The sequence below is a fragment of the Carettochelys insculpta genome, chromosome 2, assembly GCF_033958435.1.
Source record: "Carettochelys insculpta isolate YL-2023 chromosome 2, ASM3395843v1, whole genome shotgun sequence".
Classification (NCBI taxonomy): Eukaryota; Metazoa; Chordata; order Testudines; family Carettochelyidae; genus Carettochelys; species Carettochelys insculpta.
This window is the reverse complement of record NC_134138.1, coordinates 162,328,813-162,347,582: the sequence shown is the minus strand read 5'-3', so window position 1 is coordinate 162,347,582 and position 18,770 is coordinate 162,328,813. Positions and strand designations below refer to the sequence as shown.

Genomic DNA, 18,770 nt, shown 5'->3' with positions numbered 1-18,770 from the left:
CAATTTCTGTTTCTCAGCAGACTAAAATGTAACATGCACATAGAAAGACATGAGCTGGATAGGATTGTTTTTTGTTCTGTGCTTATGTGGTGGCGGACCTTGGCCAAGCATGGTAGAGGAGTTAGTCAAGACACTGAGACAACACGTAGCAAAGGACAGAGGCAACACAGAAAGGAACAGTGGAGTAGAGTGGATTAGAAAGAAAAAGGGAAGACAGTATTCCGCATACACCACTTCCCATATTCCCCCACACTTTTGCCACGGAAAGCTGTCATGACTTCTGGGTATAGGAAACACCTTATCTGCAAATATTTGGAAGAAATTTGTTTCCTGGGCAAAAAATGGAAAAATGTGTCAAGTACAAAGTGCAAGATTATGATGTAGGGCCTAGTGACAAGAATAAAATATAATAATGAAAACTGCTTATCGGGAGAAAATGATATGGATATGGCTGAATGGATCAACTGTTTAGCAACTGAAATAACTCACTCTATAATTTACCATTCTTCAAGACTTTTTCTGTGGCTTTTAGTGTAAGCCTGATTTGACAAGTAAATTCCCAAGCTGTGTGCTGTACTGGGTGTAACAAGAAGAATAAAAAAACAAAACACAAAAAAACACCACTTCAGTTTAGCTAATCCTTACGTCTTGTTTAATTAGTTAACTAGGTTTTGAATCTATCACTCAAGTATACAATACAGAAACCTGCAGCAAGAGAAACCTACAGCTTCCAGTTGCCACTCAGTGTCATTTTCATATTTTATATTACATAATACATGTACCTTATTTTGGAATATCATTGCCACAAACCATAATGGTGATGCCACAAGTCTCTTCCCTATTTAATTCATCGTAATTCAGCTTTTCCAAAGGAACCTCATTATATACTTGTGTTCTAAAAAACAGAAGTGCCAGTGAGTTCAACGGGGCTTACTACAAAAGTAAGTTCCGTTTAAGCACAATCTGAGCATTATAGTAACTGCATTTAAATCAATGATTTTTGGTGATTTAAATTAATGATTTAATATCTTGATTAGATCAATCCACCTTAAAGAAACAAGAAAATATCCCTTCTACGTAAAAGAGCCAGCACCACTTTAATCACAAACAGAATTTTGATTTTAAGCTACAGCCAAAGATAGTATTCCTAGAAATATACATACATAAAGAAGTAAGAGTGTGCATGGAATTGTGTGTAGAAGCAACACAAAAATGGAAGCACTTTAAAATTTAGGAAACACTAAAGTTAAAGCTGCAATTTTAACTGCCACTTTGCTGCCCTCTCCAGCTTTTTTAAAGTATAATTTCTACCTCAGGCAGAGTACAGTTTGGGTAGTGCAATTAATGCAACAGCTGTTAAATATTTGTTTTCATTCTCACTGCTCAGTGAATGGAACCTTAAATCATGTACACATTAATAGATTATAAAAATGAAACAACATTCCTTTAGAGCTCTACGTCATTCCACGCACAAACACATGTAGAAGAGGTCACCAAACTGCTGGTGTGCACTGAGGTGGGGCCAGGAGCAGAGTCACACCTGGCCACAGGCCTGGTCTCCTCTGCCCAATCTCACTCCTGACCCCAGACTTCTCCCAAATTGTAGCCACAGCCTCCTCGCCTAGTCGTGGCCCTGACCCATCATGGCGCCATTCCTAGCCAACTCTTCTAGATAGGTAGGAGTCACAAACAGGAGTAAGGGGAGATGTGACTCTCAAAAGTCTGGGGACCACTGCATTAGAGCTTGCATGTATAGTACCAACAAAACATTAAGAGATCATAATTCAATTAATGGGAACTTTCACTCAACTATACATGCATCTATGTGCAGTGCTAACATAAAGATGCAAGACTGTACTTGTTTAAAAAACAAATCACAACCCATTGTGTAGCAACTACACATGTATTAAACCACTAGTGAGCTGGTCTAAGTGTTTCTTCAATGGACTAATAAAATGCATGTGAAACCTACAGATGATATATCAGTCATATGCCATGCTTATACCAGTCCTCACTGAGGAACTAGAGATGTTCCAAAAAGCTAATTTTCTTTTAAAATGGAAAAAATGCATCACCGCCCCACCTCTCCACACCCTTCCTCAAACTCTCTCCATACTCAAAAATTTACAGCTGGACAGTTATTGCCAGATTTATTTTTAAGCACATACTGTATTTTCTCCAGCTAAGATGACAAAAGAACATTTCACACTGAAAAATGTGAGTCTGATAAAGTTTAAAAGGTACCAAAGTAAGGTTGTTTACAATGAAAACACCAAGGCAACCATAACTTAAAGGAAACAAGCAGTCCTGGAGCACCTTAAATACTAACGATTTTATGTATTAGGTAAATAAAATTGTTAATCTTTAAGGTGCTACAGGACTGCCTGCTTTTGTTTTGTGAAGCTACAGACTAAGACTGCTACATGGTCCAACTATATATGAATGCAGAGATAAGACTTCCATATAAATTCAAATAGCAGCCACAAGCTCCAAGTCGTAATCTATAATGTTCATTTACACAGGAAAAAAAATAGCACTACTCATTTACGGAAAGCCATGCTGACAGTGTTTCTAATTTGTTGTGTTTTAAAATTAAAAAACCCTGAAATTAACACTTATGAATTCTGACAACAGCTAAAACTTTGCTTAAAGGGAAGTGGAATGAAAGCCCAAATTGTTTCAATGCAATTTTCCTTTGACTGTATCACTTCTCATCTATCTCTTGGTATAAAAGGAAAAAAGCATTGACACTTCTGTCACAGCAAGGAAGGAAGAGCGGTCACACATGAATCTGGGTGAATTCTCAATGAGACAGTCTCAAATTCTCCAGCTCTTATTTGGAGCTTTAAGGGAGACCTACTAAAAAACTAACATCACGCAACTTGGTGAAGATGAGGCTAAGTTTAGTTAATATTTCATTTAGTTAAGGTATAACTGCCAGCAGTTTTCCTTTAAGGTGTTTTTTAAAATTTCTATAATAGGACAGTTTTAACAGTTTACAAACCATAAGATAAATTAACTTCAGCTTGAAAACTAGCAAAACAGGAACTTAGTCTCAAAGCAAAATGTTTATTTTTTAACTAATGTTTTATAGAGAAACAGATTCAGCTGCTGGGCAATAGGACAGCAAAAATACAGTTCATTGGCTTCAAATTTAAGATTTTGTAATGGAAAAATCATTTAGCTGGTTAGCTGTCAAAAAATGAAAACCTATCTAAATTCAGTTTAACAAGAGGCAGAATATGTACTGACTATTGTACAGGTTATCCACTTAAAAAAAAAAATCAGAAGTGCCATAAAAATATTCCATTACAAAACACAGCCAGTAAGGGATAGTGCTACATCTAGACTAGTCTAGAATTCACAAACAACTTCACAGTATCCAATACACAAATAAAGCTCACAAACCATATTCCACCACAACTGAGATAATACGTGTGAGTCACCAACATTTGCCTTCATAAAAGCTTTCCATTTGTCCCTGCTGGCATCCAACATATAAATCAAACTGGAAAGTAATTTTTGTCTCTACCATAGTTTTATTCTGTATTTGTATAGCACCTATAATCATCTATTACTGGAGACCCTAGACACAAAAGCAATACAAAGAAATACATTAATCAGCAGCCAGTTTACCAAGAAAAGTACCTACTATAATCTCTCCTTCCTTAATAACTTGGTGATGCAGAAGATTGGTGCAGAGCTACTGTACAGAAACTACGTCATTCCGCACTGAACAGCGAAAGATAGAAGGAAATAGTGACAGAGGCATCAGACACCAATGGTCACTGAGCCCCTGGCTGTTGATGATGATGAATATAATCAACAGGTTTCTCATGATTCATTCCTTATAAGCCTAATCCGTTTTCTGTTCATGGGTCCCTTATCACATAAACATCTAAAGAGGTTCTGTCTCAAGCATGAGACATTAATATTATTAAGGACTTACATTACATTTCCAATCTCACTTTACACCACACGAAACTGAGGCACGTCTATACCAACGGAAATCAATTTCAGATACGTAATTCTAGCTACACCAATTGTGTACCCAGACTCCAGGTATCTGAAATTGACTTATCTGTCTGCACTGAGGGAGATCCATGGGATCCTCCTGTTGACTTCCCTTACTCCTCATGATAGCAAGGAGCACAGGGGTTGATCACTGACTCCAGACAGATTGATTTCACATCTTTACAGATGTACAAAATCGAACTCTGGAAGATCGACCCTGACCGGGTTTTCTTCCATGCAGAAAAGACAAGCCCTAAGTCAGAGCTGTAAACCTACAACACTATGCTCGTGTCTATACTTGTCCAAAATTTCAAAAGGGTCATGCTAATGGCCAAATCAGAGAATACTAATGAGGCACTGAAATGAATATTCAGCACCTCATTAGCATGCTGCCAGCCACGGCACTTCGAAAGTGCTGTGTTTCTATCACGCTTGGCTCGGATACATGGGGCCTCGCAAACATCAAAATCCCCTTATTCCTGTCATATTGAGAGTAAATTAGGGGATTTCGATGCTTGCAGGGTCCTTCGAGAAGGGCCCCATGTAGCCAAGCTGCGCAAGATCAAATTGCGGCACTTTTGAAGTGCCATGGTCGGCAGCATGCTAATGAGATGCTGAATATTCATTTCAGCGCCCTATTAGTATTCTCCAATTGGGCCATTAGCTTAGCATGGCCCTTTCGAAATTTTGGACAAGTGTAGATACAGCCTATACGTTGAACCTCTCTAGTCCAGCAACTTCCATGGTCCAGAATGATTTTAGTTAGCCAGATAACCAGATGGGTGTAGCCAAGTTTTCCACAGTGATGTTATCTAGGTCTAATTTACCCCTAAATGTCTTTTAAGAGTCGAGTAAGCAGTGGAAGTGTTGGTAATGCTGCTAGACAATACTGACCTCCCATGGTCCAGCAAATTCTCTGGTTTGGCACAGGTCTGGTCCTCAGAGTGCCAAACTAGAGAGGTTCAACCTGTAGTAAGGGAATAGCAATACTATAGCTTAATATAATGCTGTAACTGATGTTCACACATGGGTAGCGTCTCTCTGCCACAAAACAGCTGAAATAGTGCATAAGGAAAAATCCTTTACTAAAATGTAAGTATGGAGGGGAGTTCACAAGAAAATCCCTATTTAGAGTATAAACATCTGCAGCAACACTATCTGAATCCGTATTAATACAGCCTTGTAAATCGTCCCTTGTGCATTTGCTAATTATACAATTTACAAAAAATAGTTTGAATTTTAAACAGTTCTGTCAAGAAAGTCAACATTTATTTTACTAGTCTTGAGTTAGTACTTATATCTTCTAAGTTTTCTTTTAAGATGAATGATTAATTTTAGTGATCCATCACCACAAACATTTCACCTAGGAGAAATCCAAAAGGTCTTTCAATGGAAGGCATGAAGACTTTTCTATCATGCCTCAGATTTCTTAATTTCCTAAACCTTACCAGATCAACTCTAATACCCTGGTATTGTATATCCTGTGAACATCTTCAAAACAGTTAATTTAAACAGTTCACAGTTACCAGTACCAAGATTTCACTTTACTCTCAAGTGGGTCATCTCTAGCCATAAGAAATGGGTTCAGAATGGTAACTTCCACTCATAAGATTATCTTATGTGACTTATCAACAATCACGAACATTATATTTGGCTGACAGCTGGATAGTTAAAATCTCCCATGAAAACTATATCTCATTTTCAACATCTCAGTAACTGGTCTAGAATTGTTTTTATAGCTCTTCTTTAACCTAGGTCTATTGCTGATGATCATTGTCTTTTCCAATCTCTCTCTAATTCTGACTAACACAATTTCAACATTATACTACTTATTGTTCCATTTTCCAACACCATTGAAATGGGTTGATACAGATGGAACCATGTATACAGATACTTAGATTATGAAAATTATCCTCCCATGTTATATTTATATCAACTAAAATCAGGGGGTTCTCAAACCTTTTAAAAATTGTAGTCCATATCAGAATAGAGAAATCATCTTTTAGTTCATCCCACACCCATTTCCAATCAAAAAACATTTAGTGAAACTAGGCATTTATTAGGAAATAGGTGTATATAATATACTTTTGACTTTCAGTGCAATTTCACAAGTAGAAACAAAGAAGAGAGTTAACACCATGGACATGGTCCACTGCACTGTGAATTAATTTTTTTTTAAAAGCTGGAGTGTTCATACTTGTAAGTAGTAAGTAGGCATCCTTCAGTCTGCATAGACTAATTGAGGGCTTCATTTACAGCGTCTACTGTGACTATGAAGACCCACATGAGAGCAACAGTCCTTGCTGCATCTCTTGCAGACGTGGTGGGTGTCTGGGAAGTCCTTTTTGTGCACTTGCTTCTCCTCTGCTAGCTGTATGATCCTCATCTCGCCCTTCTGAAGGCCCTTGTGTAACCCGTGCCTCCATCTGCTGCGGTCGTCTGCTAGTTCTTCACAGTTGTCCAGCTCGATGTCTACCTCTCTGAGGTCTCTCTTGCAGACATCTTTGTAGCGCAACTGGGGGCGTCCGGGAGGTCTTTTGCCAGAGGCTAGCTCACCATACAGGATGTCTTTTGGAATCCTTCCATCATTCATCCTGTGGACGTGGCCAAGCCAGCGGAGCCGACGCTGCCTGAGGAGGGTGTGCGTGGTTGGGATTCCAGCTTGCTCGAGGACGGCGGTGTTGGTCACTCTGTCCTTCCATGATATTCCAAGGATGTGCCTGAGGCAGCGCAAGTGGAAGACGTTCAGCCTCTTTTCCTGGCGGGCATACAGGGTTCAAATCTCACTGCCATAAAGGAGGGTGCTGAGGATGCAGGCTCTGTAGACTTGCATTTTGGTGTGAGTGTACAGCTTGTTGTTATTCCACACTCTCTTACTGAGTCTGGACAGAGTTGTGGCCGCTTTTCCGATCCTCCTATTTAGCTCAGTGTCCAACGACTGGGTGTCAGTGATGGTGGACCCAAGGTAAACAAACTCGTGGACAACTTCTAATGTATAGTTGTCAATGCTGATTGATGGGGATTCAGCAACATCCTGACCGAGTACGTTTGCCTTCTTTAGGCTGATGGTAAGCCCAAAGTCCTTGCACGCTTTGGAGATCTGATCCAGCAGGTTTTGAAGCTGGTCTTCTGTGTGAGACACTACAGCAGCGTTCATACTTGCCGAGATTTATAACTATCATACTTAAGCGAGCTTGAAGGCTATAATCAGTGATGAAAGCTGAATCTCATTTGTGAGGGGGATCAGGAAACTGGCAGGGAATAACTGTGTTTGCAAGGGGTTCTTTGCTTGATTCTCAAGTAATTAATGGAAAACATCATTAGGCCACAGTTTCCAAGTTCTATTGGTCTAGAAGGGTCCAATTCTAAAAAAATGAATCTGTGGTATAGATTACAACTGTATATTACTTTTTTTCTCCCCTGATGATTGCCATTGAAGTGCTTTGTTTTCTTGACGATAGACTAGATATTGCTAGCCTCAGCGTGAGGCTTCCTCTTTGGCAGAACTGCATTAATACTTTCATCTTCCTCTCTACCTACTGGTATGACCACTGTCAAAGGCGGAATTTCTGAACCACTGAAGCTCTTGCATATTCTCTCCCTAATGTAAAAAAATGGTCATACTACATACACATGTAGGTTCGTGATAATGTGTAAACAGAAACTCCGTACATTCAATAGGGAATTCCTGGGATCTTCCAGGAGCCATTTTTACATCATTTGTTGGTCCTCATTTCAAAATAATTATCCTCTTGTTGGACTTATCTTCTTAACTTACCTATTAGCACTCCCCTGATTATTTTTAGTTTAACATTAAAAAGAAATCTCTTCCCCATCCCTCAATTCACCAGCCAGCACCTTAAGCCCCTCTCAGCACAAACTCCATTAGTTTGGACACACAATCTTGCTCTGCAACTAAATGTCCTCAGCTGGACACTCATTTACTTACACTATTCTCTTCTAGACAAGTATTAACCCTAGAGGGGTCAGTTTTTTGAACCACTATTATTTTCACCGACTCTTTAAATAATATTCCAGATGAATAAAAGTTTTTAAATTATTTCAAAGTATTTTTAATTATATCAGTTCAAGTTTAAAACAAAATGGCTTTACCAGGACCACAAAAAACAAAAATGACATAAATCAAATAAGGATCTAATGCAGACTTTGTATTTTGATACAAAGCTATACATGTATACATAAGATTAGTGGCTCAAAGGAAAATCAAATTAACCTCAACATATATGGACTACCAAAACTTAATTGTGGGTCAAAAAACCCCACCAGTCTCTTGATAGCAGGTTTCACCTGAATTAGATTTGGAAGCAAACATTGCATTTTTCCTTAAGAAACTGAAGAGTTCTACTCTAACATGAAGCACAGAGAATCACTTCTCTAGAAATTAATTTTTTTAAAAAGATAGTCCTTAAGACTTCAAAGATAGCTCCAATGTAAATGAAATAAAAGTCAATGGACTGTTGTCTTCTTGAGTCCACAAATCAGATTCCCAATCCTTTGTTGTTCTTTGTGATTTTCCCAAGCATCTTTGAATTAAGAAGGATCTAGGAATTTGCACTCATGCCTTTCAGGCAATGTGAAATTATTCAGAATAAACAAGATTTCACATTGCTGCTTTTCCAATAAGTAACAAAGTCAAGAAATGAAGTATTCACAAACAAGAATGATGCCCACAAAACATACACCTAGTAGGGACGAGCTAAATCGAACTTACAGGTTGTCCCTGTGTTGGAACCTGTATTCCTGAACCCCATTAAGAGTAAGGGAAGTAGACTGGAGCGCACACTGCTACTGACCTTAATAGAGGTGCCACAGAACTTGAATTAAGGAACCTGGACTCTAGCTACATAATTAACATAGATGAATTGCATATCTTAATTCTACTGTAGCGTAGGCCTGCCCTTGAACCCATGAACTAACATCATCAACAGAAAAACCCCTTCTGTTGATGCGGGAAGGTTCTACTCTGCAGCAACAGGGCTCTGCTGCATCTTCTCATGCATTTGTGTATTTTGCATTTTCAAAGTGTCACAGAATAATAGTGGCTCAGTGCTATGGCCCCAAGTTGTTACTCGCCCTTCAAAGTTCTGCTGAGGCCTTGCTGAATACAAGAAAACTCTAGAGAACAAAATGGGGGTGTGATAGAATATATAATGCTTTTTTGGGTTTAAAAAAAAAAAGAGGAGCCAGTATCAGCCCGTGTGCCCACTCCCCCTGTGGCAGGCCGGGAGCCAGCGGGAAGTCTTGAAAGAGGTCGGGAAACAGGAGGGGAGCCTCGAGTGCACTGACCGCCTCTCATCCAGCACAATCCCTCCTCCAAGACTGCTAAGGTCCCAAGGGTGCCGGACGAGGGAGGTGCAACCGGTAGGTATGTAGGAACTGAGCGAAGTCTCTGGCGTCCCTCAACTGACTCGGCTTAAAAGCCAACAGTGGAGCTATTCAGGCTGGGGGTGGGGGTGTCACAGCCTGAGCGCAAATAACTCCTCTGCTTGGCGCAGCCCTGCAGCGCGCACCCCGAAGGGCTCGGAGACGGACTGCCCCGGGGTTTGTACTGCAGCGCAGCCCCACAACGAGCCCGTGAGCCGGACTGCTTCTCTCGCCTCTCCAGCCCCGCCGAGGCTTTGCTTACCCTCGTCTGCCCCGTGCCTCCCGCCCCCAGCGCCTTAGCTGCGCCGGACGCGAGCGAGCCCCGGCTGCCCAGGGCGGACACGGAGGCAGCGCCGACAAGGCGGGGCGCGCCGCGGGCTTGTTTCGGAGGCGCCAGACGCCGGGGGCGAGCGGCGCCGACTGAGGGGGAGGGAGCAGCGCCTAGCCCCGACTCCCGGCCTGGCTGCAGGGGGTCGCCCCGCTGGGAGCCGGTATCCCCGGCCGGCCCCTGCGCCATGTTGTTGAAAGGAACCGGCGGGGACCCGCGCAGCCGCCTCCCGCCGCCCCCCCCCGGGCCGGTACTCACCCGCCGCCCCCGGCAGCAGCAGCGCCGCGGCCGCCAAGGAGAGCACGGCCCAGGGCCGCGGAGGGGCCGTTAGCTCCATGGCGCCGCCCGCTCGCGCCCAGCTCCAGCCTCAGCCTCGCGCGCCCCAGCCTGAGACACGGAGCCCCCTCCCCTTCCCCCTCCCCGCCAGCCCGCCGCCTCCTCCCCCCATTGGCTGCAGCGCCCCGCCAGGCCTGCCCATTACCATCATCAACAACCCTGGGCTCAGCCCCCTGTGGTGTCTGGTGCTTCTCTCACCAGTTCCTTCCATCTTTCCTGGTCCCGTGCAGAGTGGATTGGTTTGGGTAGACTGGCTGCGCACCAATCTACTGTATCATCTATCCAGTCTCCGCGGGGTCTGCCTCTCCCCTTGGAACCCTACATTGTGCTGAATACTAGGGCCTTGATTTTTCATGGGTCGTTCATTCTGCAGATGTGCCCGAATAGCTGTATAACTTTCTGCAGTAGGTTCTCTTTGGGCTGTATCTTCCCATAGAATTCCTTGTTGGTGACCTTGTGCACATATCCCGTTGTCAGGATCTGTCTATGAGAGCTCCTTGCGCACGCTAATATGCTTCTGTTTGAATCTTTATCACCCTGTCTCACATGCATACAACAGGCTGTTGAACACACGTTTTCAAGACACACAGTTTCATTACTACACTAAGTGCTTTGCTTTTCCAGATCTTATTCACCATCTACAAACTTGCTCTTGCTTTCACTATTCTAGTTATTTCCTTCTTAAAGTCTAGATCATATGTTATGTTGCTCCCCAGTTATGTGACATTCTCTAGAGCTATGTCTACACTAGCCAAAAACTTCAAAATGGCCATGCAAATGGCCATTTCGAAGTTTACTAATGAAGTGCTGAAATACATATTCAGCGCCTCATTAGCATGCGGGCAGCCACAGCACTTCGAAATTGACACGGCTCCTTTTTGAAAGGACCCCACCTACTTCGAAGTCCCCTTATTCCTATCTGCTCATAGGAATAAGGGGACTTCGAAGTAGGCGGGGTCCTTTCGAAAAGGAGCCCCGTGTGGACGAGCTGTGTCAATTTTGAAGTGCCGCAGGCGCCCGCATGCTGATGAGGCGCTGAATATATATTTCAGCGCTTCATTAGTAAATTTCAAAATCACCATTTGAATGACAATTTCAAAGTTTATGGCTAGTGTAGACACGGCCTAGTAGTTCAATCCCATCTACACTGATCTTCCTTCCTATTTTGTCTCCAAATACCATTGGTTTTGCTTTATCAATGCTCATAATCAGTCCATACAGCTTACCTTCCTCATTTAGCACCTGCACCATTCTCCCTAGCTTCTCCTCACCTGCCTCAATGATAATTGTATCATCTATGAACCTCAAGTTCTTGATTCTCATCCCGTGCACAGATATCCCTTCTACTTCTTCTTTGATCTTCTCCAGCGCTCTCTCTAGATGCGTGATGAAGATAGGCGGCAATATCAGATCTCATTGTCTCGTACCTCTACTTGTTCTAAACCAACCAACCTGCCCCCTGTACCCACGTTCTTACTGCTGCCTCCTTTAAAGGGAGAACCAGGGCCCAGATGCAGCTCCTGGCAGATGCGATTCTCCAGTGTTAGGGGGCTGCAGCTGCCCTGCTCACTGCTAATAATACTGTATGCTATCAATAGATGCACTGGGGAAGTAGCCCTTGATTTTGCCCTAATCTCTCTCCCCCTTAGCAGCTGCAAGCCCCACCTAATCAGTGTGCAAATGAACCTTGGCTTGAGTTAGTTACTAAACCCAGTTTGGTTCATTGGGTCTCAGTGCCCTGAAGAAGAAATAGCAGCAATAAGTTGTGAGGCTGAAACTGACTCCCGCTCTTGGGACACAGAACTGGAGGTAGCGGGATTGCAATACTTATTTTCAGATTTTACAGGCATCATTAAGGAAAACGAAATCTAAAGCTAGGCTATGGTTACACTATCAGGTTTTGCTGGCAAAACCCGTTTTGTCAACAAAACAAGTGGGGTGTGCATACATAAAATGGTCTTTGTCGACAGCCTTGGGCCAATACACAGCATTTTTGCCAGCAGCATTCTGGAGAGGAGTTCCTTGTGCTTCTGTCATCTCTCCAAGACAATGCAGTAGTAGTAGGCAAGAGAGGTCTCTGAGAGGAAGTAGGCTGCAAGCACTAGCGTCATAGCTGTATTACTAGTGTCTCTTCCATAGAGATATACAGTAACATTTTTAAGTTGCTGTAATGTGCTTCATACATCATTGAAAAATACCTCCTTAGTAAAAGCTTTGTTACAAATCACAGGTTTAATGAAGGGACCAAGAAATGCAAGGATTATTTAAAGTCTTTGGCCACGTCTACTCAGCATGCTGCTGGCAGCAGGGTCATGCAAATGAGGGCACTCGACAATGCAAACGATGTGCTAATTTACAAATCGTGAACCTTATTTGCATAATCTCTTGTGACCACCGTCTCAGGAGAGGCTTCAATTGCCACAAAACAAGCTATGTAAACGGGGTTCTGTTGACCAAAAGCCCCCTTGTCGACAGCCCCATATCCTTGACAAAAATGAGGGATAAAGGGCTGTCGACAAGAGGGTGTTTGGTCAACAGAACGCCATCTACGTGGTTCATTTTGTGGCAAGAGAAGCCTCTGCTGAGACAGCAATTACATGAAAGTATGCAAACGAGGCTTGCAATTTGTAAATTAGCACCTCATTTCCATGACCCGGTTGGTAGCAGCATCCCATGTAGATGTGGCCTTTCTATAGGCCAGATTTTAACAGTATTGCGTGTACTCTCTCTCCTGCTTGAGACCAGACATCACCTCAATTGACTGGTGATAGAACAATATCTGCATGGACACTACACAAGTAATATTAAGAAAAATATTTAACACACTTTTCACCTTTCTCAAAATTATGCAGTATCTGGAAAGCTATAAGGGTGCCAGCACCATGCAATCAGATGACCAATTTATTGTGCAGACTCTAGAACATTACATAAAAGCCAAGGAAAACATTTAAAATGGAACTAGAAGAGGAACAATGAAGGGGAAAAGAGCATACCAATCACTTAGAGCTTGTACAATACTGCAGGGATTCTGTTGTTCTACCTGCACACATGCTCTGAATTCTCCCACAGGGTACATAAATCATGACAAATCTGGAGCCATGACAAAATGCCACCAAACTTTAAAATTGTTACAATATTCAAAGAAAGGAGAAAAATATTTGTGTGAGAACTGTAGTCCAACTATATCAACTTTAACAGATTTTTTTGGAGCATAAGCTTTCATGGGCAAAGACCCACTTTGTCATATGAATCTGACGAAGTGGGTCTTTGCCCCCGAAAGCTTACGTTCCAAAAAAATCTGTTAGTTTATAAGGTACCACAGGACTTTTTTTTTTTTTTTTTTTTTTTTTTTTGAGATACAGACTAACACAGCTACTCCTTTGATATATGTATTAAGATTATTATTCCTTTAAGAGTTGCCCAGATGCTAACTTAAACATATTGGATTAGATATGCAATAAAACAAGTTTATTGACAAAGTAATGATGCAAATAGGTCAAAAATGATTTTAAGAAATTTTTTTCTAGTACCTAACAAACTATATTAGATTCAAGCAATTTTTTTCACCTCGTGCTTCTGTCAGCATTACTGACTAAACTCTTCAGATCAAGATCTCCCCATCCTCCAAGTCCAACGATTGCTTCCTTCATCTTCTCAAGTGCAGAGAATGAAATGGATGGGGGCATTTGGGGTTGGTTACCTCCCTTTTTATAGTGTTTACTTCCTCTTTAAAATACGTTTTTAAAATATAATTCTTACTCTCCAGATGATCACCTTGTCATGGTGAGTGGGCTTGTGTGTTCTGATGAACCCGAAAGCGATACCGCAGGGAGTCTCACGCTCACAGAAGGGTCACCCATGGCGGCAAGATCAAGGGGGAGCGCCCAGACAAAGAATGATCTTAAAAGTCCTCAGCAGCAGAACAGGCAGAGGATGGCAAAGGTAATGCTACAACAGCTGTGGAGGCGGATGAAGTCTGCAGCAGACAGGAGACTCCCAGTTGTGTGGATTCCATGCCATTGCACCTGAGTTTTCTGTGTGTCAAGAACTGTGGGGTGGCTGCATTGCAGCAGTCCCCCCGTGTTGAAAGATGTCACGCACAGGCATCTTCCTCTGTGTGCTACTCTCCTAAACTTAAGCCTTACAGCGACTGGTGAATGGTGACAGGAGCAAGATTGTGAAATCTGGAAGCTTTCAGTCATGGACCAGCACGTAAGCAGTAGATGTATGTATCAGTCATTCCATTTCAAGGACTGAGGTAGAAGAACAGTCTAGCTGCTGCATCCATGACTGATCCACTCTGCTAACTCCACAGGGGAAGGGGGCTAGAAAAGATTCCCTAAACATAGTCCTCCTCAGTCCCCTTGATTTGATAACTACGTCCATTGGGTTCACCTCATGAGGTCAAAAATCGAACAGTAAACTTTGGAACATGGACTATTCAGACTCTATTCGACAACCGAGGCAGTGTGGATCCGAAAGATGCATGGCAATTATCACCTGCTAGCTGTGATTTAAAGTTTTTGAAATCCAGCATCGTGTGAGCAGTGCAAGCTCAGCTATTGCCCACTTGAAACAAAGGGTCTTTGAGAACTGGGACATCCATCCTAAGACAAACCTCCTTGTATACTGTGCAGTGGTTGTTCCAGTGCTACTATATGCATGCGAAACCTGGGCAACATACAAGTGCCGGCTGAAGACACTTGGACAATATCATCAACGCTGCCTCAGGAGAATCCTAAAATATCTCTTGGGAGAATAGGCATACAAACACTAGCATCCTGGAAGAGTCGAACATGACCAGCACTGCAGCCATTATCGGTCATCAACAACTTCTTTGGACTGGTCACATGGTTCAGATATCTGATCAGCGCATCCCAAAAAGATTCTGTTTTCCAAATTGGAAGAAGGACAGAGGAGCACTGGGGACCAGCAGAAGCAATATAAGGACATGCTGAAAGCACACGTGAAAGAGTGCAGCATCAGTTTTGACACTTGGGAGAACCTTGCCCAAGACTGTCCACAGTGGAGAATGGTAGTCTGTGAAGGGGTGGTGCAATTTGAGTGGTCCCACCACAGTACAGATGAGGACAGGCGGAGAAGAAGAAAAGAGCATCAAAAACTGCCCTGTGCCCCTCCAAAAACTGCTAAAACCTGCCTCTTCTGTGATAACATTTGTGTCTCCAGAATTGTTTCAGGTGCCTACAGCAGCTAACAGAAATAAATCACCATGAAGAGTGGCGGTGTGGTGGGGGTGGACATTGTCTTGTCCTGCACGATGTTGCCAAGGCCAGGGTCTGGTCAGACCCACTCCCAGAAACCTCCATGTTGCAAGAAGCTCTGCATCCACCTCACCTACTTCCCATCATGCTTCAGCTATAGGGGGAGGGATCACTGAATGGAGAGCTGCTCCCCCATCCACACAATATCTCTGCATCTGGACTCACTTCTGGGCCCAGATCACCATTCACTGAGCCCCCTCCTCTCAAACCCCCACCCCAATGAGCACAATCCTTCTTGCACCTGGAGCATTTTGATGAGGCCCCTGCATCTGCATCCCCACCCCACTGAGATCCAAAAAGCTGTATTTGGAACCCTCCGCCCCACTCCTAGATCCTCCAGCCAAGCCCCATCCCTCACACCCAGACCTCCCTTGTTGAGCCCCAGTGAGTCAGTGTCCTACCGAAGGGCAGAGCCCGCAGAGTGATCTTCCACCTCTCTGCACCAGTTGCCTGTGTTCCCCACTGCCATGCTGGAGCCTCCATATTTATTGACAAACAAAATTTGCAGAACTGTAAAATATTGCGCACAATTTTTGGGTACATATGACAGTGTTATCTGTAACAAGCATGCATTTTAAATAAGAAACAGTTTAGTTTTTCAAATAATGAAAAAAAAAAATCTTACCAAGGTCTACAGTACAACAGTGAAAATTCTTTTTAATAAAATATTTTTGCTCTGCAATAACACATTGAGCTTTAAAGGTTTACTGCCTGTTCCAAATATTTCGGTGTGTAAACATACAAGTCCACTAACAACAGATAACACAAAACTTAGGCAGCCATCAGCATCTGCTGTATTTTGCTGCAACTCATAAAATGGCCTGTTTTTAATGACTAAGTAACTAAACAAAGCTACATGCTGGAGTTTCTTGATGTCATGTCAGATGCAATACAGCCTAACATAAAATGGAAATTCCCCTTGTTAGTACACATTGAACCGACAACATCTTTGGTCCTGCAGGATCAAAGATGTTGCTGGACCAGAGAGCCCCAATGACCTGGAGTGGAGCCAGCTGAGAGTTGGCGTTAGGGAACCATGGCCTGGGCCAGGCAGCCACAGCTGAGCTAATGAGAGTGGGGGGACACTATAGCACCTGGGAAGCCTCATCCAGGACTGGAAAGCCAGTGGCCCAGGGCCAGGGAACAGCAATCAGGAAAAGGTGGAGGAAGCAAGGGTAGAGAGGCCAGGAAGTTGGTGTCCTGAGGGTGGGCTTGGGGCTGGGACAGGAAGGATGGGGAGCTGCAGGAGATAGCCAGGAAGTGTCTCAGGCTCGTAGCTGGGAGGGGAGGCTGGGAGCGGGGCCAGAGGTCCCCAGGAGATCACTGACCTCCCCTGGTCTGTCAAAATCCCTAGTCCAGGACTGCTCAGGTCCCAAGGGTGCCAGTCCGGGAAGTGCAACCTCTATACCATTCCTATTGTAGAATAAAGTCACCTTGTAGACAAAACAGAACAGCTACCTCCTGCAGCTCAATCCACATGCCCTTCCTGCTTAGGCTGACTCAAGCTTTCAGTGCCCTAGTGTATTTGACTAGACTCACACCTCATCAAAAGAGATGCATCTCAACTATATGGTCTTATTGTTGGATTTTACCAGCTTGTAAAGAACCTAATTGGCATTGATTTTTAGGTCCAATATATTCATATGATCAGGTGTACAAATTCCAAACAAGTCAGGAAATGATTAATGGGACTTCTGAGGACCCAATCATCCCATTCCCATAAGAACAGCCGTATGGTTCAGCCCATAGGTCCATTAAACCCAGAATCCTATCTTCCGATGGTGGCCAGTGCCAGGTGCCCCAGAGGGAATTAATAGAACAGGTGATCATCAAGTGATCTATTCCCTGTTACCCATTTCCAGCCTCTTGCAAACAGAGGCTGGGGACACTGTTCATGCCCATCCTGGCTAATGGCCACTGATGGACTTACCCCCATGAATTTATCTAGTTCTTGTTTAAACTCTGCTATAGTCTTAGTCTTCACAACATTCTCTGGCAAGGAGTTCCACAGATTAACTGTGCATTGTGTGAAAAAATATTTCCTATTCGTTTTAAATCTGTCTGCCGATTGATTTCATTTGGTGACCCCTAGGTCTTGTGTTGGGAAAAGGAGTAAATAATTCCTTATTCATTTTCTCCACACCAGTCATGATTTTATATACCTCTGTCACATCCCCCTTAAATTGTCTTTTTCCCAAGCTAAAAAGTCCCAGTCATATTACTCTCTCCTCATATGGCAGATGTTCCATACCCTGAATCGTTATTGTTCCCTGATACATGAAGCAGGGACTTAGCATAAACCAAGGACACGTGGCAGTATCTCTGTGTCTGTGTTTTTATTTTGGACTGTGGGTGCCATGGAAGGGGTCGAACTTTCATATGACCAAGCCAAAGTGCTAAGTGCTGGGAGCTGTGTGGATCAGCTGAAGATGAGGAAGAAACCTGAGGCAGAGCCATAGCTGCACTGCACCACGTGGCAAGGGAAGGACCGGGCGCATGTACAGTAAGTGGACAGGTGAGCTCACCGACTTGCTGCCTCATCTCTGATGCCTGAGGCTGAGAGTCCAGTGTTAAAATGGGGTTACAGCCAGCCAGCAATGATGCAGTATGCTGAGGAGGAACCCTGAGACCCTACGCGCAACCGACACACCAGCCTGTCCCTACATCACCACTCTTTCCCTTCCAGTGAAAGAGAGAGAAAAGCAGTGCTGGGCACTGTTCTCTTCCCCGCTGTATACAGTGCTACTCAGTGCCTGCAACTCCCTTCCTATGGTCGGGGTAACAGAATACCGAGTATAGGAGGTGCAGCGGTGGTATTTCTAAAGACGACTGTTCCCATGCTGCAGCACAGTGGCTATTTGAAGAACCATCCAATATATTCCTAGTCTCACTGTTCCAACAAGGATGCCCTGTGAACAGTTTCCATCCCTTTAGGTGTACCCATGAGAATGGCAAATGGCAAGAAGCCGAGAAAAGGTTCATCCAAAGCAACAAAACACTTCCATCCACGTGTGGAAGGCATGGTGTTGTCCAAACTGGCCTCACCCTCCTGCTCTCAAACTGTAACCTCAGTAATCTGTTCTGATGACTGCATTAATCATGTTCCAAAGTAAAAATAACATAGAATTACAGAATAGTTTAGCAATGGTGCATTGTGTCAAGAGACAATTGCCAACATGAAACTAATTTTAATTCACTACATGCCAGTGATGCCTAACCAAGCAATAATGAAACTGGAAGAATGATAGATTCCTTCGCTTCAGCCAGGAGGCAGCAAATTTGTTTTGATGTCAAATGTGATTGACAAATCACAGCTTTCTACAGCTAAGAAATATCTTTGTTAATATAAAAATGAAATAAATATATAAGAAAGTAGAATGATTGTGTGCAAAGAGACTTGCTTGTAAAATTTGGAGTCATGATAA

At 43.2% G+C, this 18,770-nt stretch overlaps 1 protein-coding gene across 2 annotated transcripts in view; it reads right to left on the bottom strand.

Moving 5' to 3' along the window:
- Window positions 1–10,107, bottom strand: part of RECK (reversion inducing cysteine rich protein with kazal motifs) — a 166,797-nt gene extending 156,690 nt beyond the window's left edge. For both annotated transcript variants that reach the window (XM_074987944.1, XM_074987945.1), the window contains exon 1: window positions 9,986–10,107. In XM_074987944.1, coding sequence (XP_074844045.1) covers window positions 9,986–10,064 — 79 coding nt within the window. In that variant the 5' untranslated portion in view covers window positions 10,065–10,107. The remainder of the gene's footprint in view (window positions 1–9,985) is intronic.
- Window positions 10,108–18,770: the final 8,663 nt, after the last annotated feature.